General features: G+C 38.6%; 3 protein-coding genes across 3 annotated transcripts in view; all 3 read left to right on the top strand.

Annotated features, from left to right (window-relative positions):
* Window positions 1–616: 616 nt before the first annotated feature.
* Window positions 617–7,973, top strand: LOC139914231 (interferon-induced protein 44-like). Its single transcript, XM_078284477.1, has 6 exons — window positions 617–639; window positions 1,415–1,613; window positions 4,518–4,670; window positions 7,058–7,229; window positions 7,362–7,462; window positions 7,634–7,973. The coding sequence occupies exons 1-6, from the start codon at window positions 629–631 to the stop codon at window positions 7,793–7,795; spliced, it is 798 nt and encodes a 265-aa protein (XP_078140603.1). The 5' UTR covers window positions 617–628; the 3' UTR covers window positions 7,796–7,973.
* A 5,410-nt stretch (window positions 7,974–13,383) lies between these two features.
* The window catches only part of LOC144537850 (interferon-induced protein 44-like), a 48,271-nt gene continuing 42,487 nt past the window's right edge, over window positions 13,384–19,167 (top strand). Inside the window, exons 1-2 of the mRNA XM_078284476.1 lie at window positions 13,384–13,414; window positions 18,970–19,011. Of these exons, the coding sequence (XP_078140602.1) occupies window positions 18,972–19,011 (40 nt within the window). The 5' untranslated portion in view covers window positions 13,384–13,414; window positions 18,970–18,971. The remainder of the gene's footprint in view (window positions 13,415–18,969; window positions 19,012–19,167) is intronic.
* Window positions 14,056–15,938, top strand: LOC144539456 (interferon-induced protein 44-like). Its single transcript, XM_078284478.1, has 6 exons — window positions 14,056–14,091; window positions 14,296–14,494; window positions 14,769–14,921; window positions 15,089–15,260; window positions 15,397–15,497; window positions 15,731–15,938. The coding sequence occupies exons 1-6, from the start codon at window positions 14,081–14,083 to the stop codon at window positions 15,890–15,892; spliced, it is 798 nt and encodes a 265-aa protein (XP_078140604.1). The 5' UTR covers window positions 14,056–14,080; the 3' UTR covers window positions 15,893–15,938.

Below are 19,167 nucleotides of genomic sequence, written 5' to 3'. Positions count from 1 at the left end.
AATATTGGACCAAAGTATTGCACATGTTTACATATTCTCTAATTTTCTTATTTTCTAGCAATGGGAGGAAAAAAATCCCGACCTGCAACCCCCCCGCCTAGTAAGATATGCAAAAAACAAAACTTTGATGTTGATTAAGTTATTTCTTTAAAATATTGCAGACATTTTAATCAACATGTGCAATTTTAGTGAACCATGGAGGAAAATAAGACACATTATATTGTTTTTGCTATTTCAGACTCTAGTAAATATTAACCTTAAATTTTAGTTTTAGCTTGGTATCAGCTTAGAAGAGACAAATACACATAAATATTTCACTGTTGCAGCATATTGAATTATTTTTTTTTTATTGCAAGTTGCAACAACCCATTATAGCAGCTGTGAGCCTACAATGTAGCCTAACATAAGATTGCAATATTCACTCTCTTTTCTATCAAGGTATTCAGTCTCAAAGTTATGCACACAATTGGTTTTAGGCAATGAATAAAGTGTTTGTTCAAATATTTGGCCAAAGTATTGCACATGTTTACATATTCCCTAATTATCTTACTTTCTAGGACCTTGCCGACCTCCAACCCCCCCACCTTCTCCTTGTAAGATATGTAAATGAAGTGAACCATGGAGGAAAATGCAATGGGGGTGAGTAAGTGTAAACAGTCTGTGTCATGCCACTGTGCCCTGAATGTGTGTTTCTGTTTCTTAACACAAAACTGAAATTGCACAAGATAATTTGTTGTGACCACAGAATTTGAATGGATAGAACGGTCCCTCCCATTCAAATCGATGCTCCTGGATGGTCGGAGCGGCGGCCATTTTAATGTGTACCGTTCCATAAAATAAAACCACTATGGTACCGCTGGCCTCGCTTCCGTATAACCCGACTTACAGCAAGTCGCAGCGAGGATCAAACAGTGGAAAACTGGCGTTGCCCTATCTCCGTCGCTTTGCTGTCAGCGGAGCTGCTTGGACCGATTGGGTTTAATCGCGCTATATTACTGTTGGTAAGTCATCACATTTTATTAATTTAACGTTAGTCTTGTAACATTACAAAGCTTACCCACTCACGCTGTGTGGCAGCCGGTGTGACACACTTTACGGCATTAATGGCCAGACTTCCGTTGTCATCATAGAAACTAACCATAGACGCCATTTTTTGGTGTACTAGCCAAAATACCATAGAGAACAATGGAAAGGCCGTTCTATCCATTCAAATTCTGTGGTTGTGACTGTTTCTTGTCTTGTTGGTTTTATTTACTTTTGTTGTTGTTTGTTGTAGGTTAAAAAGGAAGTACATTTGTACTGTCTCAGTAACATCCTGGTTAAGTAGTTGTTGTCTGTGACAACCAACCATTAAATATGCACCATTTGTAAAATTGAAAGTAAATCTAATCTTAGTCTTTTCTTTATTGAACAGTGACAAAGAGAGATACCTACAGTATGTGAAGGCTTACCAACCTCACAACAAAAAGGTCAAACGTCTCAGAATCCTGCTTCATGGGCCAGTTGGTGCTGGGAAGTCCAGTTTCATCAACTCTGTCAACACTATCATGCAAGGCAGAATGACGGGTGCAGCTTTGGTGGATTCAGCATCTGTTCACAGTTTCACCAAAAAAGTACGAATAACTTTTGATTGTGTGGATTAACTAAGCAACAGCCATTGCTGCTGGTTGCTCCAGCATCAAGCATTTAGGAATTATGCCTCATTTCCTTTTTGAATGTCTTCACTGTCAAATTCATTTGTGTTTCACAGCCAAATGATTAGGAGTATCAAAATTGTGTGGGGGAAAAAAAAAGGTTTTGCATACAGAGGATTTTAGGAGTTATTGACCAAATGTAAAATTGCATGTTGTAGCAGCACCATGTGGCTGATTGGGTTAATTTTTGTTGCCTCAGTAACATGCAGCATTTTCCAATTATGCCTCACATCTTGTTTGTGCATCTCCATCATCAACTTTATTCATGTGTCAAGGCCAGTTGTGACTATCACAAATCAGTGAAAAATACATAATGTAGGCAGCTCAATCATGCTGTTCTGTAAAATTTGGTGGAGATTGAGTCAACTTTGTAGGAGAAATAAAAAAAAAATAGTTGTTATTGCATGGTTGGCCAGATGGCGGCACAACTATGCAACTAAATGTGGTTGGTCACACTTTGGGGTCCATTCCAAATATGTATCTGAAGTTTGGTGACTCATGTATGAATGAATTATGAAGCTTTTTGGAATTATGCCTCGCATCCTGTTTGCATGTCTTCACTGTCAACTTAGTTTGTACACCATGGCCAAACATGGATTTGGATTTTCAAAACTCCGGGTAATCGTCATAATCTAGGAAGTCCATATATGCTGTGTGCAAAATTTAGTTGAGATTGGATCAACTTTGCGGGGGAAATAGTGAAAAATAGGTTTTGCATGAAATTGAAAATAATGTAAAAAATCCTATCATGGTTGAAATGAAAACCCGTATGTGCAATAGATTTGTTTTGAGCCAAGGAATCTGAGGGAAAAAAAATAGACCTTATGGTTCAGGTGCAAATGAATCTGAAATCTTGTCATTGTTATTAGACTGCACACTATATAATAATGAAGATTATTCTATGCACACGTAGCTCTATAAATTACAGCCCTAAATATCCCTCTATAACTTGTCTTGTAGTTTCATTGTGTCTGCCACTGGTATAGGATACTTGAAAACAAAAATGTTGCATTGCCAAGTTTATAAGTCCTTCTTTGGAACTGGGACGATGGTGGCTGCTTTGTGCCACCTTGTTTCAAAGCAGCCACCATCGTCCCAGTTCCAAAAAAGGACAGAATTACGTGCCTGAATGACTAGAGACCCGTTGCTCTGACATCTGTAGTCATGAAGTGCTTCGAAAGACTCATCCTGTCCTTCCTCAAACCAATCACAGACCCCCTTCTGGACGCCTACAGAGCTAACCGCTCTGTGGATGATGCTGTTAACCTCAGCCTCCCCCATATACTACAGCACCTGGACACGCCCAGCACCTATGTCAGGGCTCTGTTTGTGGACTTCAGTTCAGCCTTTAACACTATCCTCCCCGACCATCTGCACACCAAGCTGCTACAGCTGCAGGTACCCCGCCCCATCTGCGAGTGGATTACGGACTTCCTGACCAACAGGAAGCAACAGGTACGGCTTGGCACCCACCTGTCTGCTCCACTCACCACCAGCACTGGAGCCCCACAGGGTTGTGTTCTCTCTCCATATCTGTACTCTCTGTACACCAATGACTGCACCTCCAGCCACCCCTCCATCAAGCTGGTCAAGTTTGCTGATGACACCACGGTCCTAGGCCTCATCAAGGACAACGATGAGTTGGCCTACAGGAACACTGTGTCACAGCTGGCAGCATGGTGTACAGAAAACAACCTGGAGCTCAATGTCAACAAGACGGTGGAGATGGTCATGGACTTCCGGAAACACCCGCCCTCACATCCTCCATTACTCATCAATAATGCAGCTGCAAAGGTGGTAGAGTCTGTTAAGTTTCTGGGTACCACCATCACCAGCGACCTGAAATGGGAGACACACTCATCTAATGTCATCAAGCGAGCTCACCAGAGGATGTTCTTCCTCAGACTGCTCCGGAAGATGAACATCTCCTCGAAAGTCCGCACCCAGTTCTACAGAGCCACCATCGAGAGTGTCCTCACCTCCTCCATCGCTGTGTGGTACCCCGCATCCTCTGCCCACACCAAACACAGACTGGAACGTATCGTGCGAACAGCGAGCCGGCTCACAGGCCAGGAACAGGTGCCTGTGAGTGTTCTGCATGAAGCTAGAGCCAGGAAGCGGGCTAGTAGGATAGTGGCGGACCCATCACACCCGGCTCACTGCCTCATCAGAAAACTTCCATCCGGCCGCAGGTTGTGCTCCATCAGGACCAGGATCACCAGACACCTGAACAGTTTTTTCCCTAAGGCCATCACTCTCCTCAACAACCCATCCTAGCTCCCACCTCATCCCCCGACCGCTCACCACGTCGCCAATTTTATTATGTTTCTCCTTTTACTTTCACTTTACGTAATCTTAGTGTGCTCTTCTTGTTTTATTCTGCTATTTTCGTGTTTTACTGCGCTGTATCACCTAGTCAAATTCCTGTGTACATTGTACATTTGGCGAATAAAGAGATTCTGATTCTGATTCTGATAGTAGCCTAAGTACAAGTATGTAAGCTACATTTTAATCTATCTACTTTCAACCATGAGAAACTGCTGTGTATTTTATCCCCTTCCGCATATTTGGTGCAGTTAAGAGCAAGCTCTGCAGATAAATGCTATGCAGATTATGGCTAAAGTTTATTGGTTTCTGGTACTGGTTTCAGTGGTCACATGCACTAGTCCCATTATTAGTGTCACCATGATGCTTTGGAAGATGCCACAATAAAAGTAGCTAAATGTTGCTATTATCAGTGTACATTGAGAACACTATTGTTGCTGCACTTTGATAGATGATAAAAATATATGAAATACACTTTCCTCTATACATGTTTTACAGTACACAACCTACAAAATCCAAAAAGGAAACCCCAGGACCTTTTACCCTTTCATCTTCAATGACATCATGGGTCTTGAGAACAACACTAACACAGGTGTCCGTGCAGAAGACATCAAACTGGCCATGAAGGGACATGTGAGAGACGGTTACAAGGTAAAATTAATGCATTTTTTCAAGTCTGGTTCATATCATCAAATCGAAATATAGCTGCAAGTGGCGATTGTGGGGTCCAAGCACACTTTGAAAAGACAGACAAAACTTTAGAGATGATAGACAGACAAGTTTCATGAAGATTGGACATGCAGTCGATTACTTCTGACCAATTTGTGTTAGCCTGTGACTTTTGTCAAGTTTATCATTTAATTGTGCCCATATTGTTCATGGTACATTGTTAAAGTTATTCACAATGGCCAAACTTTCTATTGGAAAATATGACTCTTGTTCTTGGCAGTTTATGACTACGGAGAAGATAAGCCCGGATTTCAACCCACGATCTTCCACATAAGAGCTAACCTCGTGTTACAGTTTCTCGAAGGAGAAACTAGCTAAAGGGAGAAGTATTGTGATACAGCCTATGATTGACAGTGCTAACCACTTAACCACATGCAACTTTATAGTGCTCTCCATTAACGAATAAATCAATACTAAATCACATGGGCTAGAAAATTGTTGCTGCACTGCTCTCTATGGGTTTAAACTTTAAAGTATAGTGCACTTCTGGCCACGCCCCAATCAGTGATGTCAAATCAGGTATTTTGCCTTTGACAGATTATGCCAAACACCTGCTTTGAGTTTAGGGAGTTTTCTGCACTATGTGATTTAGTGTTGATTTACTTTTCATGAAACTTCAAAGTGATTAGGGTATATCAGGGACTTGAACTCACAACCTTGTGATCCTAAGACCTGTAGCTTAACCACTCCACCAAATTCCTCTTTGGTGTGTCTAAGTGGGAAAATAAAACAAAGGGACAAGTGATAGGTCATAGGTGATACTCCCACCTATGCTGAAAGCTTCAGAAAGAGTACTACAACTGTATTAGTGTCCCACATTAATCAATTTAAACGTGGCTTTACAGACATCATCTTGAGAGTACAGACATCATTTGTCTTTAGTTTGTTAAAACACATATCTTGAACACATCACATTGTCAATTTATCAAACTATTTGCAGCTGGACATTTCGATCTACCATACGCTCAGTTATCAAGATATCATTATCATTTTTGGGCTGTTTACTAATTAAGGTATGACGATTCATTTTTTAAAATGTTCTGTAATGTATGGTTTAGGAGGATAACACTGTGGGATCACAGTCAGTTTTTGTTATAAACAGAGGGGGGCGACTTCAGAATCGGGGGTAGGTACCCCCACTTAAGCTAACGTGTCCTAAAAATTTCAACTCTCTAGGGCATATGGGAGATTTTTACACATTTTTAGAAGTTTTGATTCTAATAACTATGGAAATTTGATTATCATGTAATAAGCCCTGGCCATTTTCATCAATTACAACCACAAAGTCGACTTGGAAACTTTTTGCATTTGTGGCGCTCACTAGTGGTTTGTGAGCGCACTTAAGCAACACTCCTCAACATGCGTTTCAAATTTTGGTCTGATTAGGTGAATGGTCAATGAGTTATGGCCAATTTTGTGTTCGGGCATGTTTAGTTAAAAGTTCATTGGTTGACAAAAGCCAAACTGTTTGACCTATCAATTATCTTTATGGCACTTTTATCCACACCAAGTTTCGTGTGAATCAGATGAACAGAGGAGTTGCGAAAAAAGTGATTTAAAAAAAAATCTAAATGGCGGAAAATCCAATACGGAGGACATTGGACTCAGCACCTTCCAAAGAATCTATAGACACAATAATTTTCTCTCTACAATGAATGGTTCATAATTATTGGCCAAAACATAAAATTGCTTGTTATAGCACCACCATGCGGCCAATAAATATAGTTTTTGTTGCCTGAGTAGTGGGGTGCCATAGGAGCCCACCTGCTAAATATGGCTGCTGTAGGACTTATGATTTCTGATTTGCAGATACTTTAAGTGGAGGAAAAAGAAGAAGGAACAAAGATGAATTCCAACAAATACAATAGGGTTCCAGCACGGTGTGATGTTGTGAGGTGTCATACCTGCTGACACAGTATCTCTATTGAGTGAAGAAGTCCTAAAGAAGATGAGGGACATCAGACTGCCTGAGTAGTGGTGGGTCATAGGAGCCCACCTGCCAAATATGGTTGCTGTAGGACTTACGGTTTCTGAGCTGCAGATACTTTTAGCAGAGAAAAAGCAAGAAAGAAAGAAAGAAAGAAAGAAAGAAGCAGAATAATTCCAGCAAATACAATAAGGTTCCAGCACTACGTGCTTGGACCCCTAATTAAAGCATTATTTCAACTCTGTTTGACATCATTCAGGCAAATAGTCCAGTTCTGTGATCTGTTTTGCATGAAATACTTTTTTGTTCACAGAAAAATACATAACAGATACTGTTTACATGCAAGTATTATTATTTAACTGGAGTTTGCATTCTTTTCCAGTTCAATCCTATATCTACACTGTCAAAGGAAGACCAAGGCTACAACAGTTGCCCCACTGTGGATGACAAAGTTCATGTTCTGGTGTGTGTCATACCTGCTGATGGAGTATCTCGATTGAGTGATGAAGTCGTTGGGAAGATGAGGGACATCAGAGTAGCAGCCAGTGACATGGGTAAGAGCAAACATCAGGGTGTTTATTGCTTTGTGTGTGCAGTCTTGGTGCCACATTGGGTTCTGTGAATGTTACCAAATTGCCCGAAAAACATATTAAAGGACTGAGTAGGTTTCTGTTCTGTATCTGCAGGGATTCCCCAAGTGGCTATTCTCACCAAAATTGATGAAGCCTGTCCTGAGGTCAATAAAAGTATAAGAAATGTCTATAAGAGCAAGCTCCTGAAGAAAAAGGTGAGTCTCTGAAGGTGACTAGATAGATAGATAGTACAGAGGTAATCTAACCTCAGTTAGAATATAATTTATCTTTACAGTCAAAAGATCTCAGTATTTGAGCAAACAAACCTTGCGAGGTCAACACCTTACATTCATTTGTCAACCGAAATGTTGTTTCTTTCAACTTAGATGGAGGAATTCAGTTCAAAGCTGGGTATTCCAATGAACCGCATCTTTCCTGTGAAGAACTACAGCTCAGAAATCAGCTTAGATGACGACACTGATTCACTGATACTGTGTGCACTGAGACAGATGATTGACTTTGGAGAAGACTTCCGCAACAGGATGTAAACCTGTCCATGGTCATTTGAGTTTCAAACATTTAAGAGTGTACATGGCAATATGTACATGGTGAATCTTGCTTGACTGCAGCATAAAAAGACAGTTCAATTGCATAATAAAATACTGTTTACTATAGAGCTTTCAGTAAAAGAAACTTTTGAGAGATTCAGCAATATTTCTACAAAAAAAAAAAAACATCTTCATGGTATGATCACTTTTTGGCAATTTGTGTTTTTTATTATCTGTTGTATTTGTATATATGTAGTGGATATCGTAAGTAATGCATCATGTGATGTTATGCCACTAGGTTCTTCAGTGAGTTTGAAAATTTGTCACATTGTTTTATCTTGTGTTGGATGTGCCCAGAGTGGGACTGTATCACTCTGTCCATGTATTATGTTTTATGGAGATTGTTAGCCATGTTGTGTTGATTCATGGTGTTGAAGTTGACTGCTGTATAAAACCACAATAAGCAATCATAATTGTGGAATGTTGTGTGATAGATTTCTACTTCTTTCCCCTCTTGTTTTGATTAATTCCCTCTAGCAGGCTTGTTATGTCATGTAACTTGTGATGCCTCAGAGGGGATTCAGGGAGCCATTTCACTCTTATGGTACATGTTTGAACAACCTTGGGGTCCTTATAGAAATATTGTGTTTGTTTTACAGACAAAGATTAGAAAGGACTTTTAAAAACTCAAATGCTGAAAAGCTGCCGTGAAGCTGCTACCAGCAGCAGCTTTTGTTTCTCTATTAGCTTTAGCCTAAATATAGAATGCATTTGACTAAGGCCTTGAAGTGCAATGATTTAGAAAAAATACACAGACACAGTGGGATCACAGTAAGCTGATGGATTAAAACAACCCCAAAAACCAAATGAGGGCATGTGTTGGCCCTCTATGGTGACAAGGATATCTTAATGTGCATCTTTAACCCTTTGTTGTCATTTATGGTGCACAGATTGGCTCAATAGACAAACTTAACTATTTAACATGTAAAGGAGATTGAAATAATATCTGTCATGTTTCATCATGTTGAAGGTTTTTTGTTTTTTTTGTTTTTTCTTTTTTATCCTCCCTCAAGTGGTGAATTTCCTCTTGACAGGCCATTCATGTAATTTGTTTTAATTTGTTCTTAAGTGAGCTGCATGATTAAAATAATGTCAAATGATTTAAACAAAGTGCTTTGATGGAAGACCAGGCAGTGATTATTATCACAGTACAATACATTTTCATGTTGTTTTTTTTTACTTTGTTATATTTTATACATTTTATATTTTATGAAGGAAGCAGACAGAGGGCAAATGAACTGAATCACTTCTTTAATAGATTTGATAATCAGCCCCCATCGTGCCCCCTACCTTCGGTCTTGCCTGAATATATAACTAATTCAGACCAATCCTCACCTCTGCATATCTCTACTGAGGAGGTCAGGAGGGAGCTGAGGAGAATACACCCCAGTAAAGCGGCGGGACCAGATGGGATTAGTCCCAGACTTCTTAAATCATGTGCGAATGAGTTGTGCTCTGTCTTTGCACACCTATTTAACTTCTCTCTGAACCTCCAGAAAGTACCTACTCTCTGGAAGACATCATGTATTGTGCCTGTGCCGAAGAAAGGACGTCCTGCGGTCCTGAATGATTACAGGCCGGTGGCATTGACATCACATATCATGAAGACTCTGGAGAGGATTGTCCTGAGACAATTGAAAGCTCAAGTGGGACACTGTCAGGACCCCCTCCAGTTTGCATATAGGGAGCAGACTGGAGTGGAGGATGCCATTTTATTTCTTCTTCATACAGCCTATTCACATCTGGAAAATACAGACAGTATAGTGAGGATTCGATTCTATCGATTTTTCAAGCGCATTTAATACAATTCACCCCCTGGTTTTACGAGAGAAACTTATTAAGATGCAACTGGGAAGTGCTATGGTGGCATGGATCACTGACTATCTGACAGGAAGTCCACAGTATGTCAGGCTTCAGGGCAGTAAATCAGATGTGCTGATTAGTAATATCGGAGCGCCACAAGGGACGGTTCTGTCTCCATTCCTCTTTACGTTGTATACCTCTGACTTCTGCTACAACACTGGGAGCTGCCACCTCCAGAAAGTACCTACTCGATACAGCTATTGTTGGACGCATCAGTAGGGGGGAGGAAGGGGAATACCGGGAACTCATTGAGGACTTTGTTCGTCGGTGCAGTAGCAACCATTTGCAACTTAATGTTAATAAAACCAAAGAACTTGTTCTGGACTTTAGAAGGAAAAAGAGCTCTGTGACACCTGTCTCCATTCAGGATGCTGAGGTGGAGGTTGTGAAGTTCTATAAGTTTTTGGGTGTGCACATTGACAACAAGCTGGACTGGACTGTTAATACAGAGGCAGCATACAAAAAAGGTCAGAGTAGGCTGTACTTTGTTAGGAAACTTAGATCGTTTAATGTATGCAACAAATTGCTTTTTATGTTTTATCAAAGTGTTATGGCTAGTGTTGTTTTTTATGCCTGTGTGTGTTGGGGAGGGAACATCACTAAGAGGGATGCTAGCTGTTTGGATAAGCTGGTTAAGAGGGCTGGATCTGTGGTTGGAATGCAGCCTAACACCTTGGAGGAAGTAGTGCAGATGAGGAGGAGGGCAAAAGTCCACCTGATACTGGACAATGCCTCCCATCCTTTGCACTGCCTCCTTGCCCAGTACTGAAGCTCCTTCAGCCAGAGGCTTGTTTTGCCAAGGTGTGCTACAGAAAGGTTTAGGCGCTCCTTTATTCCTGCTGCTATTAGATGTTTTAACAAATGTCTATAGGGAATACAGAGACTGAGTGTGGAGGATATGATAGTGGCCTGGTTGCATCTTACGGATGATAATGAGATAGTGACTTTTTATCTAGTTTTTTTTTTTTGTATACATATTACCTTCTTTTTCCTGCTGTGTGGGATTGTCTGTATTTGTTATTAATTTGTTGTTTGTATTGTCTGTTATTGTTTTGTTAATGCTCTATGTTTTCTATGTAATGCTGCTGGTGACACCCAAATTCCCCCCCCCCCCCCCCCCGGGGATTAATAAAGTACATCTATCTATCTATCTATTTATTATATCTTCTGTTGTGTTTGAAAAGCTGTTTTCTTAGTTTGCATCTTCCTGAGCTCATGAGCACACAGTGCAGATTCAGCGTCTTGCTCAAGGACACTTCAGCAGGATGGATGCTTGCTGACACAGTGGTTTGAACCTGAGTCCTCTGGTTGAGTGTTGGTCTCCCTCCTCACTACACTAGACTGCTACCTCAGAAGAGACCAGTTTCAAAGAAATCACATGACAGAAAGGAAACTGAAAGAAAATAAATACCTTTGAGTGCAGAGTAACCAATGAATTTAGTTTAGTTTAGTTTATTGAGTTTATTTATATCAGGGACCATGCACAAAATACATTAATCTCAAACAAAGAGAGAAGATGCTTTGTACCAGATTTAGCTGCTAGCTAATTTCCATCTGTAGTCCCTGGGCAGGTGAACAGAAACAATAAAACACAGAGCAAAACCTATCATCTCCACTACAAATGGACCAACAACCTACTGACATCCACGCAGGCATATGTGCACGCACACACACACACACACACACACACACACACACACACACACACACACACACACACACACACACACACACAATAGCACATTTCATAGGAAAAAATACAAAGCAGAATACAAATATCAAAGTATTACATGCATATATCCAAAGATATAAAAACAGGTCATCAAAATGTCAAATTAATGCTGACAAGACTGGTTACTTAAAATCCATTTTTTAACTTCACAGGAGAAAATATGGAAATCTTTGCAGGTTTTCAGATTGACAGGGAGCTCATTCCATTCTTTAATGGCTTTAAAAGAAAAAGCAGATTGTGCAAAGGCAGAGCCTGGTTTAGGGACGCTACAGTCTCCCCTTGAAACAGACCTTGAAGCTCTGCTCATTTGCTCAGAGCGGAGCTGAACAAAGTTCTTCAACGGTGGAGGAGCAGCATTATGGATTATCTTATGCACTAAATGGACATCTGAATACAAAATTGAGTTGTCAAAGCTTAACATTTTATATTTAACACGTATATCACAATGATGATACTGTCGTGATTTCCTGTCCAGGACTTTCAGGGCTTGTTTATGAAGTGACCTAATTGGTTTTAAGACAGTCTTGTTTGCCTGAGACCAACATGATATGCAGTAATGAAAATAAGAAAAAATCATTGCATTCAAATATGTCTTAGAGGCTTCAACTGTTAACGAATTCCTAATATGTCTAAAGTTAGCTATGTTATATTTCAATACATGGCACATCTTTTTAATATGCCTTTTGAATGTAAGAGTGGAATCTAAGTAACACCTAAGTATTTAAACTCATCAACATTTTTTAATCTTTTGTCCATCTATATAAATATTTGGAAAAAACCTTTGTTTTTGTTTATTCAAAAAATACATGGTCACTGTTTTCTCAATATTCAGAGTGAGACATGAGTAACTGAGCCACTTTGCAACTTTTTCCATTGTTAATGACAGTTTGGCAGCAACTTGTTCAATGTCTTTCCCGTGTGCATATAAGACCGTGTCGTCTGCATACATCAGGGTCTCCACACCATCACACACAGATGGAAGATCATTGATGTATGCACTGAACAACAACGGGCCTTGACCATAGAGAATTTTAAGAATTGCATCCATGAACCTACAGTACTGCTTTAACTGTAGTGTAATAATGTTGGAATAATGTTAGTGTAGTCATATTGTATATAGACATTACAAGATCAAATAATCATTAACAACCATTACAACAGGACACTATTAGGCCAGTTTCCTGGAAATCACATCTCAGAGAAAAGTGATAGTAAAATATCTGCACCGTTTCTTACAGATCAGAGAAAAGCAACCATGTACCATGGAGGGTGAGAGTCTGCAGGTTTTCATTCCATCCAAAGTCTACAGCAGCTGATTAGCACAATGTCAACCAGAGAGGAGGAACTAATCACTGAATCAGCTGGTGTTTGGTTGGAATGAAAACCTGCAGACTCTTGGTACTCTTGGTACTCCTGTCCTAGATCTTAGAGAGAAAATACCATGACGCTGTTGTTCAAAACAGGCTGTCAAACAATAACTAACTAACTTGTGAATAATGATTTGTAACAAAAGTTGGACTACAGATCATAACTGGTTCATTGCCTAATTTTACCTGCATTAGTACAAAGTAATATTTGTAATTTACTGAAGACAACTTCCAAATGTCTGCAAAATTAAGTAGGCATTTTGCTGTGATATTTCACTAGTTTTAAATAAATAAATTAATAATTGGGTTATTTTAAAGTGCATCATCCTCAATTGAATGAAATGAAAGGAGGGGGTGTTATAAGTAAGCAACACTTTATTTATACAGCACTTTTCAAAACAAGAGTTACAAAGTGCTTACAAAGTCAGATCAGTGACAGTGGTCTACAATAAACGTGTTGGATTTCTTTTAAGTCACATGGTTTATCACAGTGAAAGTAAAAGTGCAGAGAAAGAGAGAAGGTATAAAAGGCAACATTTATCTCAGTCAGCATCATTGCTTGAAACTCCACTTTGTTCCAGTACCACAACAATAGAGGTATGTATCTTCTATTATGTTTAGCCTCAGGTTTGATAGGAAAATATAGCCTACTATTGTTTACACTGTGAAACTGAAATGTCCTTTCAACTTTACACTGTTTTTGCTGTTTCAGTTTACAAAAAAAAAATGTCATACCTAGATTCAGCTAAAAAATGTAATTTTAGTTTGGCATCATAAACTTGGATTAAACAGATACACAAACAAATAAACGCAAATATTTCACTGTTGCAGCATATTGAGTCAAAATTAATGTTGGAAGTTAGAACAACCCATTGTGGGCATTATGAGCCTACAGTCCAAGTTTGCAATATTCACTCTCTTTACTATCAAGATATTTAGTCTCAAAGATAAGTTAACAGTTGGTTTAAGGCAAAAAATAAAATCTTTCTTTAAATATTAGGCCAAAGAACTGCACGTTACATATTTCCTAATTATCTTCCTTTCTAGCAATGGGAAACAGACCATCCCGACCCCCCCCACCTTCTCCTAGTAAGATATGCAAAAAATTCTCAACATTGTTCAAAATTCAATTTTTATTAACTAATTATCATTCACAGACAACAAATGCCTGCATAATGTTGGTAAACGTACTTATTTAAAACATGCTTACGTCTTAATCAACATGCAATTTGCTTGTCAGCTTTAAGTGAACCATGGAGGAGAATGCAATGGGGGTGAGTAAGTGTAAACATAACGTCTGTGTGGTGCCACTGTGCCCTTAATGTCTGTTTCTGTTTCTTAACACAAAACTGAAACTGCACAAGATAATTTGTTGTTTCTTGCCTTGTTGGCTGCATTTACTGTTTGTTGTAAATAAAACTGAAAGTAAACATATTTTAATTCTAAAGTCTAATCTAAGTCTTTTCTTTACTGAACAGTGAGAAAGAGAGAGATCTGCAGTATATGAAGGATTATCAACCTCACAACGAAGAGGCCCAACATCTCCGAGTTCTGCTTCATGGGCCAGTTGGTGCTGGAAAGTCCAGTTTCATCAACTCTGTCAACAGTGTGATGCAAGGCAGAATGACGGATGCAGCTTTGGTGGATTCAGCCTTTGGTGAAAGTTTCACCCAAAAAGTACAAATAACTTTTGATTATGTGGATTAACTAAGCAACAGCCGTCCCTATTTCATTATGTATTTCATGCAATTTAAAATTTGGCAAAGCACCATCTGCGATAACTGACTACCACGTATTGTGCACCACCAAAGATAATTACAGTACACTGAATCAGCTCGTAGCAGTGATGCAACTAGTATCATTGTGCAGATTACAAACTGTGTAAGGCCACCAGTCAATAGATGGCAGCATTGTGATAAAAACAGCACTTTCCTCCATATGTGTTTTACAGTACACAACCTACAAAATCCAAAAAGGAAACCCCAGGACCTTTTACCCTTTCATCTTCAATGACATCATGGGTCTTGAGAAAGACACTAACAAAGGAGTCCGCCCAGAAGACATCAAACTGGCCATGAAGGGACATGTGAGAGACGGTTACAAGGTAAAAGTACTGCAGTCTTTCAACTCTGTTTGACATCATTCAGGCAAATAATCCAGTTCTGTGATCTGTCTTGCATGAAATATTTTTTGTTCACAGAAAAATACATAACAAAAACTCTGTTTACATGCAAGTAGCATTATTTAACTGGAGTTTGCATTCTTTTCCAGTTCAATCCTATATCTACACTGTCAAAGGAAGACCAAGGTTACAACAGTTGCCCCACTGTGGATGACAAAGTTCATGTTCTGGTGTGTGTCATGCCTGCTGATGCAGTATCTCTATTGAGTGATGAAATCGTTGGGAAGATGATGGACATCAGAGTAGCAGCCAGTGACATGGGTAAGAGCAAACATCAGAGTGTTTATTGCTTTGTGTGTGCAGTCTTGGTGCCACATTGGGTTCTGTGAATGTTACCAAACTTTCTGAAAAACATTATGCTTCAAGGACTGATTAGGTTTCTGTTCTGTATCTGCAGGGATTCCCCAACTGGCTATTCTCACCAAAATTGATGAAGCCTGTCCTGAGGTCGATAAAAGTATAAGAAATGTCTATCACAGTAAGCTCCTGAAGAAAAAGGTGAGTCTCTGAAGGTGACTAGATAGATAGATCGATCGATCGATCGATAGATAGATAGATAGATAGATAGATAGATAGATAGATAGATTGATAGAACAGAGATAATGTAACCTCAGTTAGAATATAGAATTATCTTTACAGTCAAAAGATCTCAGTATTTGAGCAAGAAAAACCTCCTGAGGTCAACACCTTACATTAATTTGTCAACTGAAATGTTGCTTCTTTCAACTTAGATGGAGGAATTCAGTTCAAAGCTGGGTATTCCAATGAACCGCATCTTTCCTATGAAGAACTACAGCTCAGAAATCATCTTAGATGACGACACTGATTCACTGATACTGTGTGCACTGAGACAGATGATTGACTTTGGAGAAGACTTCCTCAACAGTATGTAAAACTATTCATGGTCATTTGAGTTTCAAACATTTAAGAGTGTACATGGCAATAATCCAAAAATGTAAAGTGAAAATTAGTGTTGATTTTTACTTCATTTTAGTTTTAGTTATCTTCGAAAATTATACTTTTCAGTTTCCTTTCAACTTTACATTGTTTTTGCTATTTCAGTTTACTAAAATGTTTTTTCATACACCGATTCAACTAAAAAATTAGACTATACACATAATTATATAATCATCATAAACTTGGATTAAACAGATACATAAACAAATAAACAAATATTTCACTGTTGCAGCATATTGAGTCAATTATACCATTAATATTGGAAGTTAGAACAACCCATTGTGGGCATTATGAGCCTACAGTCCAAGTTTGCAATATTCACTCTCTTTACTATCAAGATATTTAGTCTCAAAGATAAGTTAACAGTTGGTTTAAGGCAAAAAATAAAATCTTTCTTTAAATATTAGGCCAAAGAACTGCACGTTACATATTTCCTAATTATCTTCCTTTTTAGCAATGGGAAACAACAGACCATCCCGACTCCCCCCACCACCCCCACCTTCTCCTAGTAAGATATGCAAAAAATTCTCAACATTGTTCAAAATTCAATTTTTATTAACTAATTATCATTCACAGACAACAAATACCTGCATAATGCTGATAAAATTATTTCATCGCTTATGACTTATTAAACATGTGAAATTTGCTTGTCAGCTTTAAGTGAACCATGGAGGAAAATGCAATGGGGGTGAGTAAGTGTAAACATGAAGTCTGTGTGGTGCCACTGTGCCCTTAATGTCTGTTTCTGTTTCTTAACACAAAACTGAAACTACACAATATATTTTTTGTTTCTTTCCTTGTTGGCTGTATTTACTGTTTGTTGCAGGTTAATAAGGCTACAGTATAAATACATTTTTACTGTCTCAGTAATATCCTGGTTAACTTGCCAGTTGTTGTCTGTGACAACTGAGAACCAACCATTAAATACAGTATGCACCATTTGTAAAATTTAAAGTGAACATATTTTAAGTCTAAAATCTAATCTAAGTCTTTTCTTTTCTGAACAGTGAGAAAGAGAGAGATCTGCAGTATGTGAAGGCTTATCAACCTCACAACGAAGAGGCCCAACATCTCCGAGTTCTGCTTCATGGGCCAGTTGGTGCTGGAAAGTCCAGTTTCATCAACTCTGTCAACAGTGTGATGCAAGGCAGAATGACGGATGCAGCTTTGGTGGATTCAGCCTTTGGTGAAAGTTTCACCAAAAAAGTACAAATAACTTTTGATTATGTGGATTAACTAAGCAACAGCCATCCCTATTTCATTATGTATTTCATGCAATTTAAAATTTGGCAAAGCACCATCTGTGATAACTGACTACCATGTATTGTGCACCACCAAAGATAATTACAGTACACTGAATCAGCTCGTAGCAGTGATGCAACTAGTATCATTGTGCAAATTAAAACTGTGTAAGGCCACCAGTCAATAGATGGCAGCATTGTGATAAAAACAGCACTTTCCTCCATATGTGTTTTGCAGTACACAACCTACAAAATCCAAAAAGGAAACCCCAGGACCTTTTACCCTTTCATCTTCAATGACATCATGGGTCTTGAGGAAGAGACTAATACAGGAGTCCGTGTGGAAGACATCAGACTGGCCATGAGGGGACATGTGAGAGATGATTACGAGGTAAAATTACTGCATTATTTAAACTCTGTTTGACATCATTCAGGCAAATAATCCAGTTCTGTGATCTGTCCTGCATGAAATATTTTTTGTTCACAGAAAAATACATAAGAAAAACTCTGTTTACATGCAAGTAGCATTATTTAACTGGAGTTTGCATTCTTTTCCAGTTCAATCCTATATCTACACTGTCAAAGGAAGACCAAGGCTACAACAGTTGCCCCACTGTGGATGACAAAGTTCATGTTCTGGTGTGTGTCATTCCTGCTGATGCAGTATCTCTATTGAGTGATGAAGTCGTTGGGAAGATGAGGGACATCAGACTAGCAGCCAGTGACATGGGTAAGAGAAAACATCAGGGTGTTTATTGATTTGTGTGTGCAGTCTTGGTGCCACATTGGGTTATGTGAATGTTACCAAATTGCCTGAAAAACATATTCAAGGACTGATTAGGTTTCTGTTCTGTATCTGCAGGGATTCCTCAACTGGCTATTCTTACCAGAGTTGATGAAGCCTGTCCTGAGGTCAATAAAAGTGTAAGAAATGTCTATCACAGTAAGCTCCTGAAGACAAAGGTGAGTCTCTGAAGGTGATTTTGTAATACATTGTACAGAGATAATCTAACCTCAGTTAGAATATAATTGATCTTTACAGTAAAAAGATTTCAGTATTTGAGCACAAAAACCCTCCTGAGGTCAACACCTTGTGCATTAATTTGTCAACTGAAATGTGTTTCTTTCATCTTAGATGGAGGAATTCAGTTCAAAGCTGGGTATTCCAGTGAACTGCATCTTTCCTGTGAAGAACTACCACACAGAAATCATCTTAGATGACAACACTGATTCACTGATACTGTGTGCACTGAGACAGATGATTGACTTTGGAGAAGACTTCTTTTACAGTATGTAAAACTATTCATGGCCATTTGAGTTTCAAACATTTAAGAGTGTACATGGCAATTTTAGTTAGTTTTAGTTATCTTCGAAAATTATACTTTCAGTTTCCTTTCAACTTTACATTGTTTTTGCTATTTCAGTTTACTAAAATGTTTTTTCATACACTGATTCAACTAAAAAATAGACTACACACATAATTATATAATCATCATAAACTTGGATTAAACAGATACATAAACAAATAAACAAACATTTCACTGTTGCAGCATATTGAGTCAATTATACCATTGATATTGGAAGTTAGAACAACCCATTGTGGGCATTATGAGCCTACAGTCCAAGTTTGCAATATTCACTCTCTTTACTATCAAGATATTTAGTCTCAAAGATAAGTTAACAGTTGGTTTAAGGCAAAAAATAAAATCTTTCTTTAAATATTAGGCCAAAGAACTGCACGTTACATATTTCCTAATTATCTTCCTTTCTAGCAATGGGAAACAGACCATCCCAACCCCCCCCACCTTCTCCTAGTAAGATATGCAAAAAATTCTCAACATTGTTCAAAATTCAATTTTTATTAACTAATTATCATTCACAGACAACAAATGCCTGCATAATGTTGATAAACTTATTTATTTAAAACATGCTTACGTCTTAATCAACATGCAATTTGCTTGTCAGCTTTA

This window comes from Centroberyx gerrardi, chromosome 7 (genome assembly GCF_048128805.1).
Source record: "Centroberyx gerrardi isolate f3 chromosome 7, fCenGer3.hap1.cur.20231027, whole genome shotgun sequence".
NCBI lineage: Eukaryota > Metazoa > Chordata > Actinopteri > Beryciformes > Berycidae > Centroberyx > Centroberyx gerrardi.
Note: the sequence above shows the minus strand (reverse complement) of the source record. Positions and strands in the feature narration are given on the sequence as shown.

Bases quoted from the DNA above. Each gene is read 5' to 3' on its own strand.
- LOC139914231 (XM_078284477.1), top strand. The intron at 7,230-7,361 runs GTAAGAGCAAAC...CTGTATCTGCAG, and splicing joins AGTAGCAGCCAGTGACATGG to GGATTCCCCAAGTGGCTATT. The intron at 7,463-7,633 runs GTGAGTCTCTGA...CTTTCAACTTAG, and splicing joins GCAAGCTCCTGAAGAAAAAG to ATGGAGGAATTCAGTTCAAA.
- LOC144539456 (XM_078284478.1), top strand. The intron at 14,495-14,768 runs GTACAAATAACT...TGTGTTTTACAG, and splicing joins GTGAAAGTTTCACCCAAAAA to TACACAACCTACAAAATCCA. The intron at 15,261-15,396 runs GTAAGAGCAAAC...CTGTATCTGCAG, and splicing joins AGTAGCAGCCAGTGACATGG to GGATTCCCCAACTGGCTATT.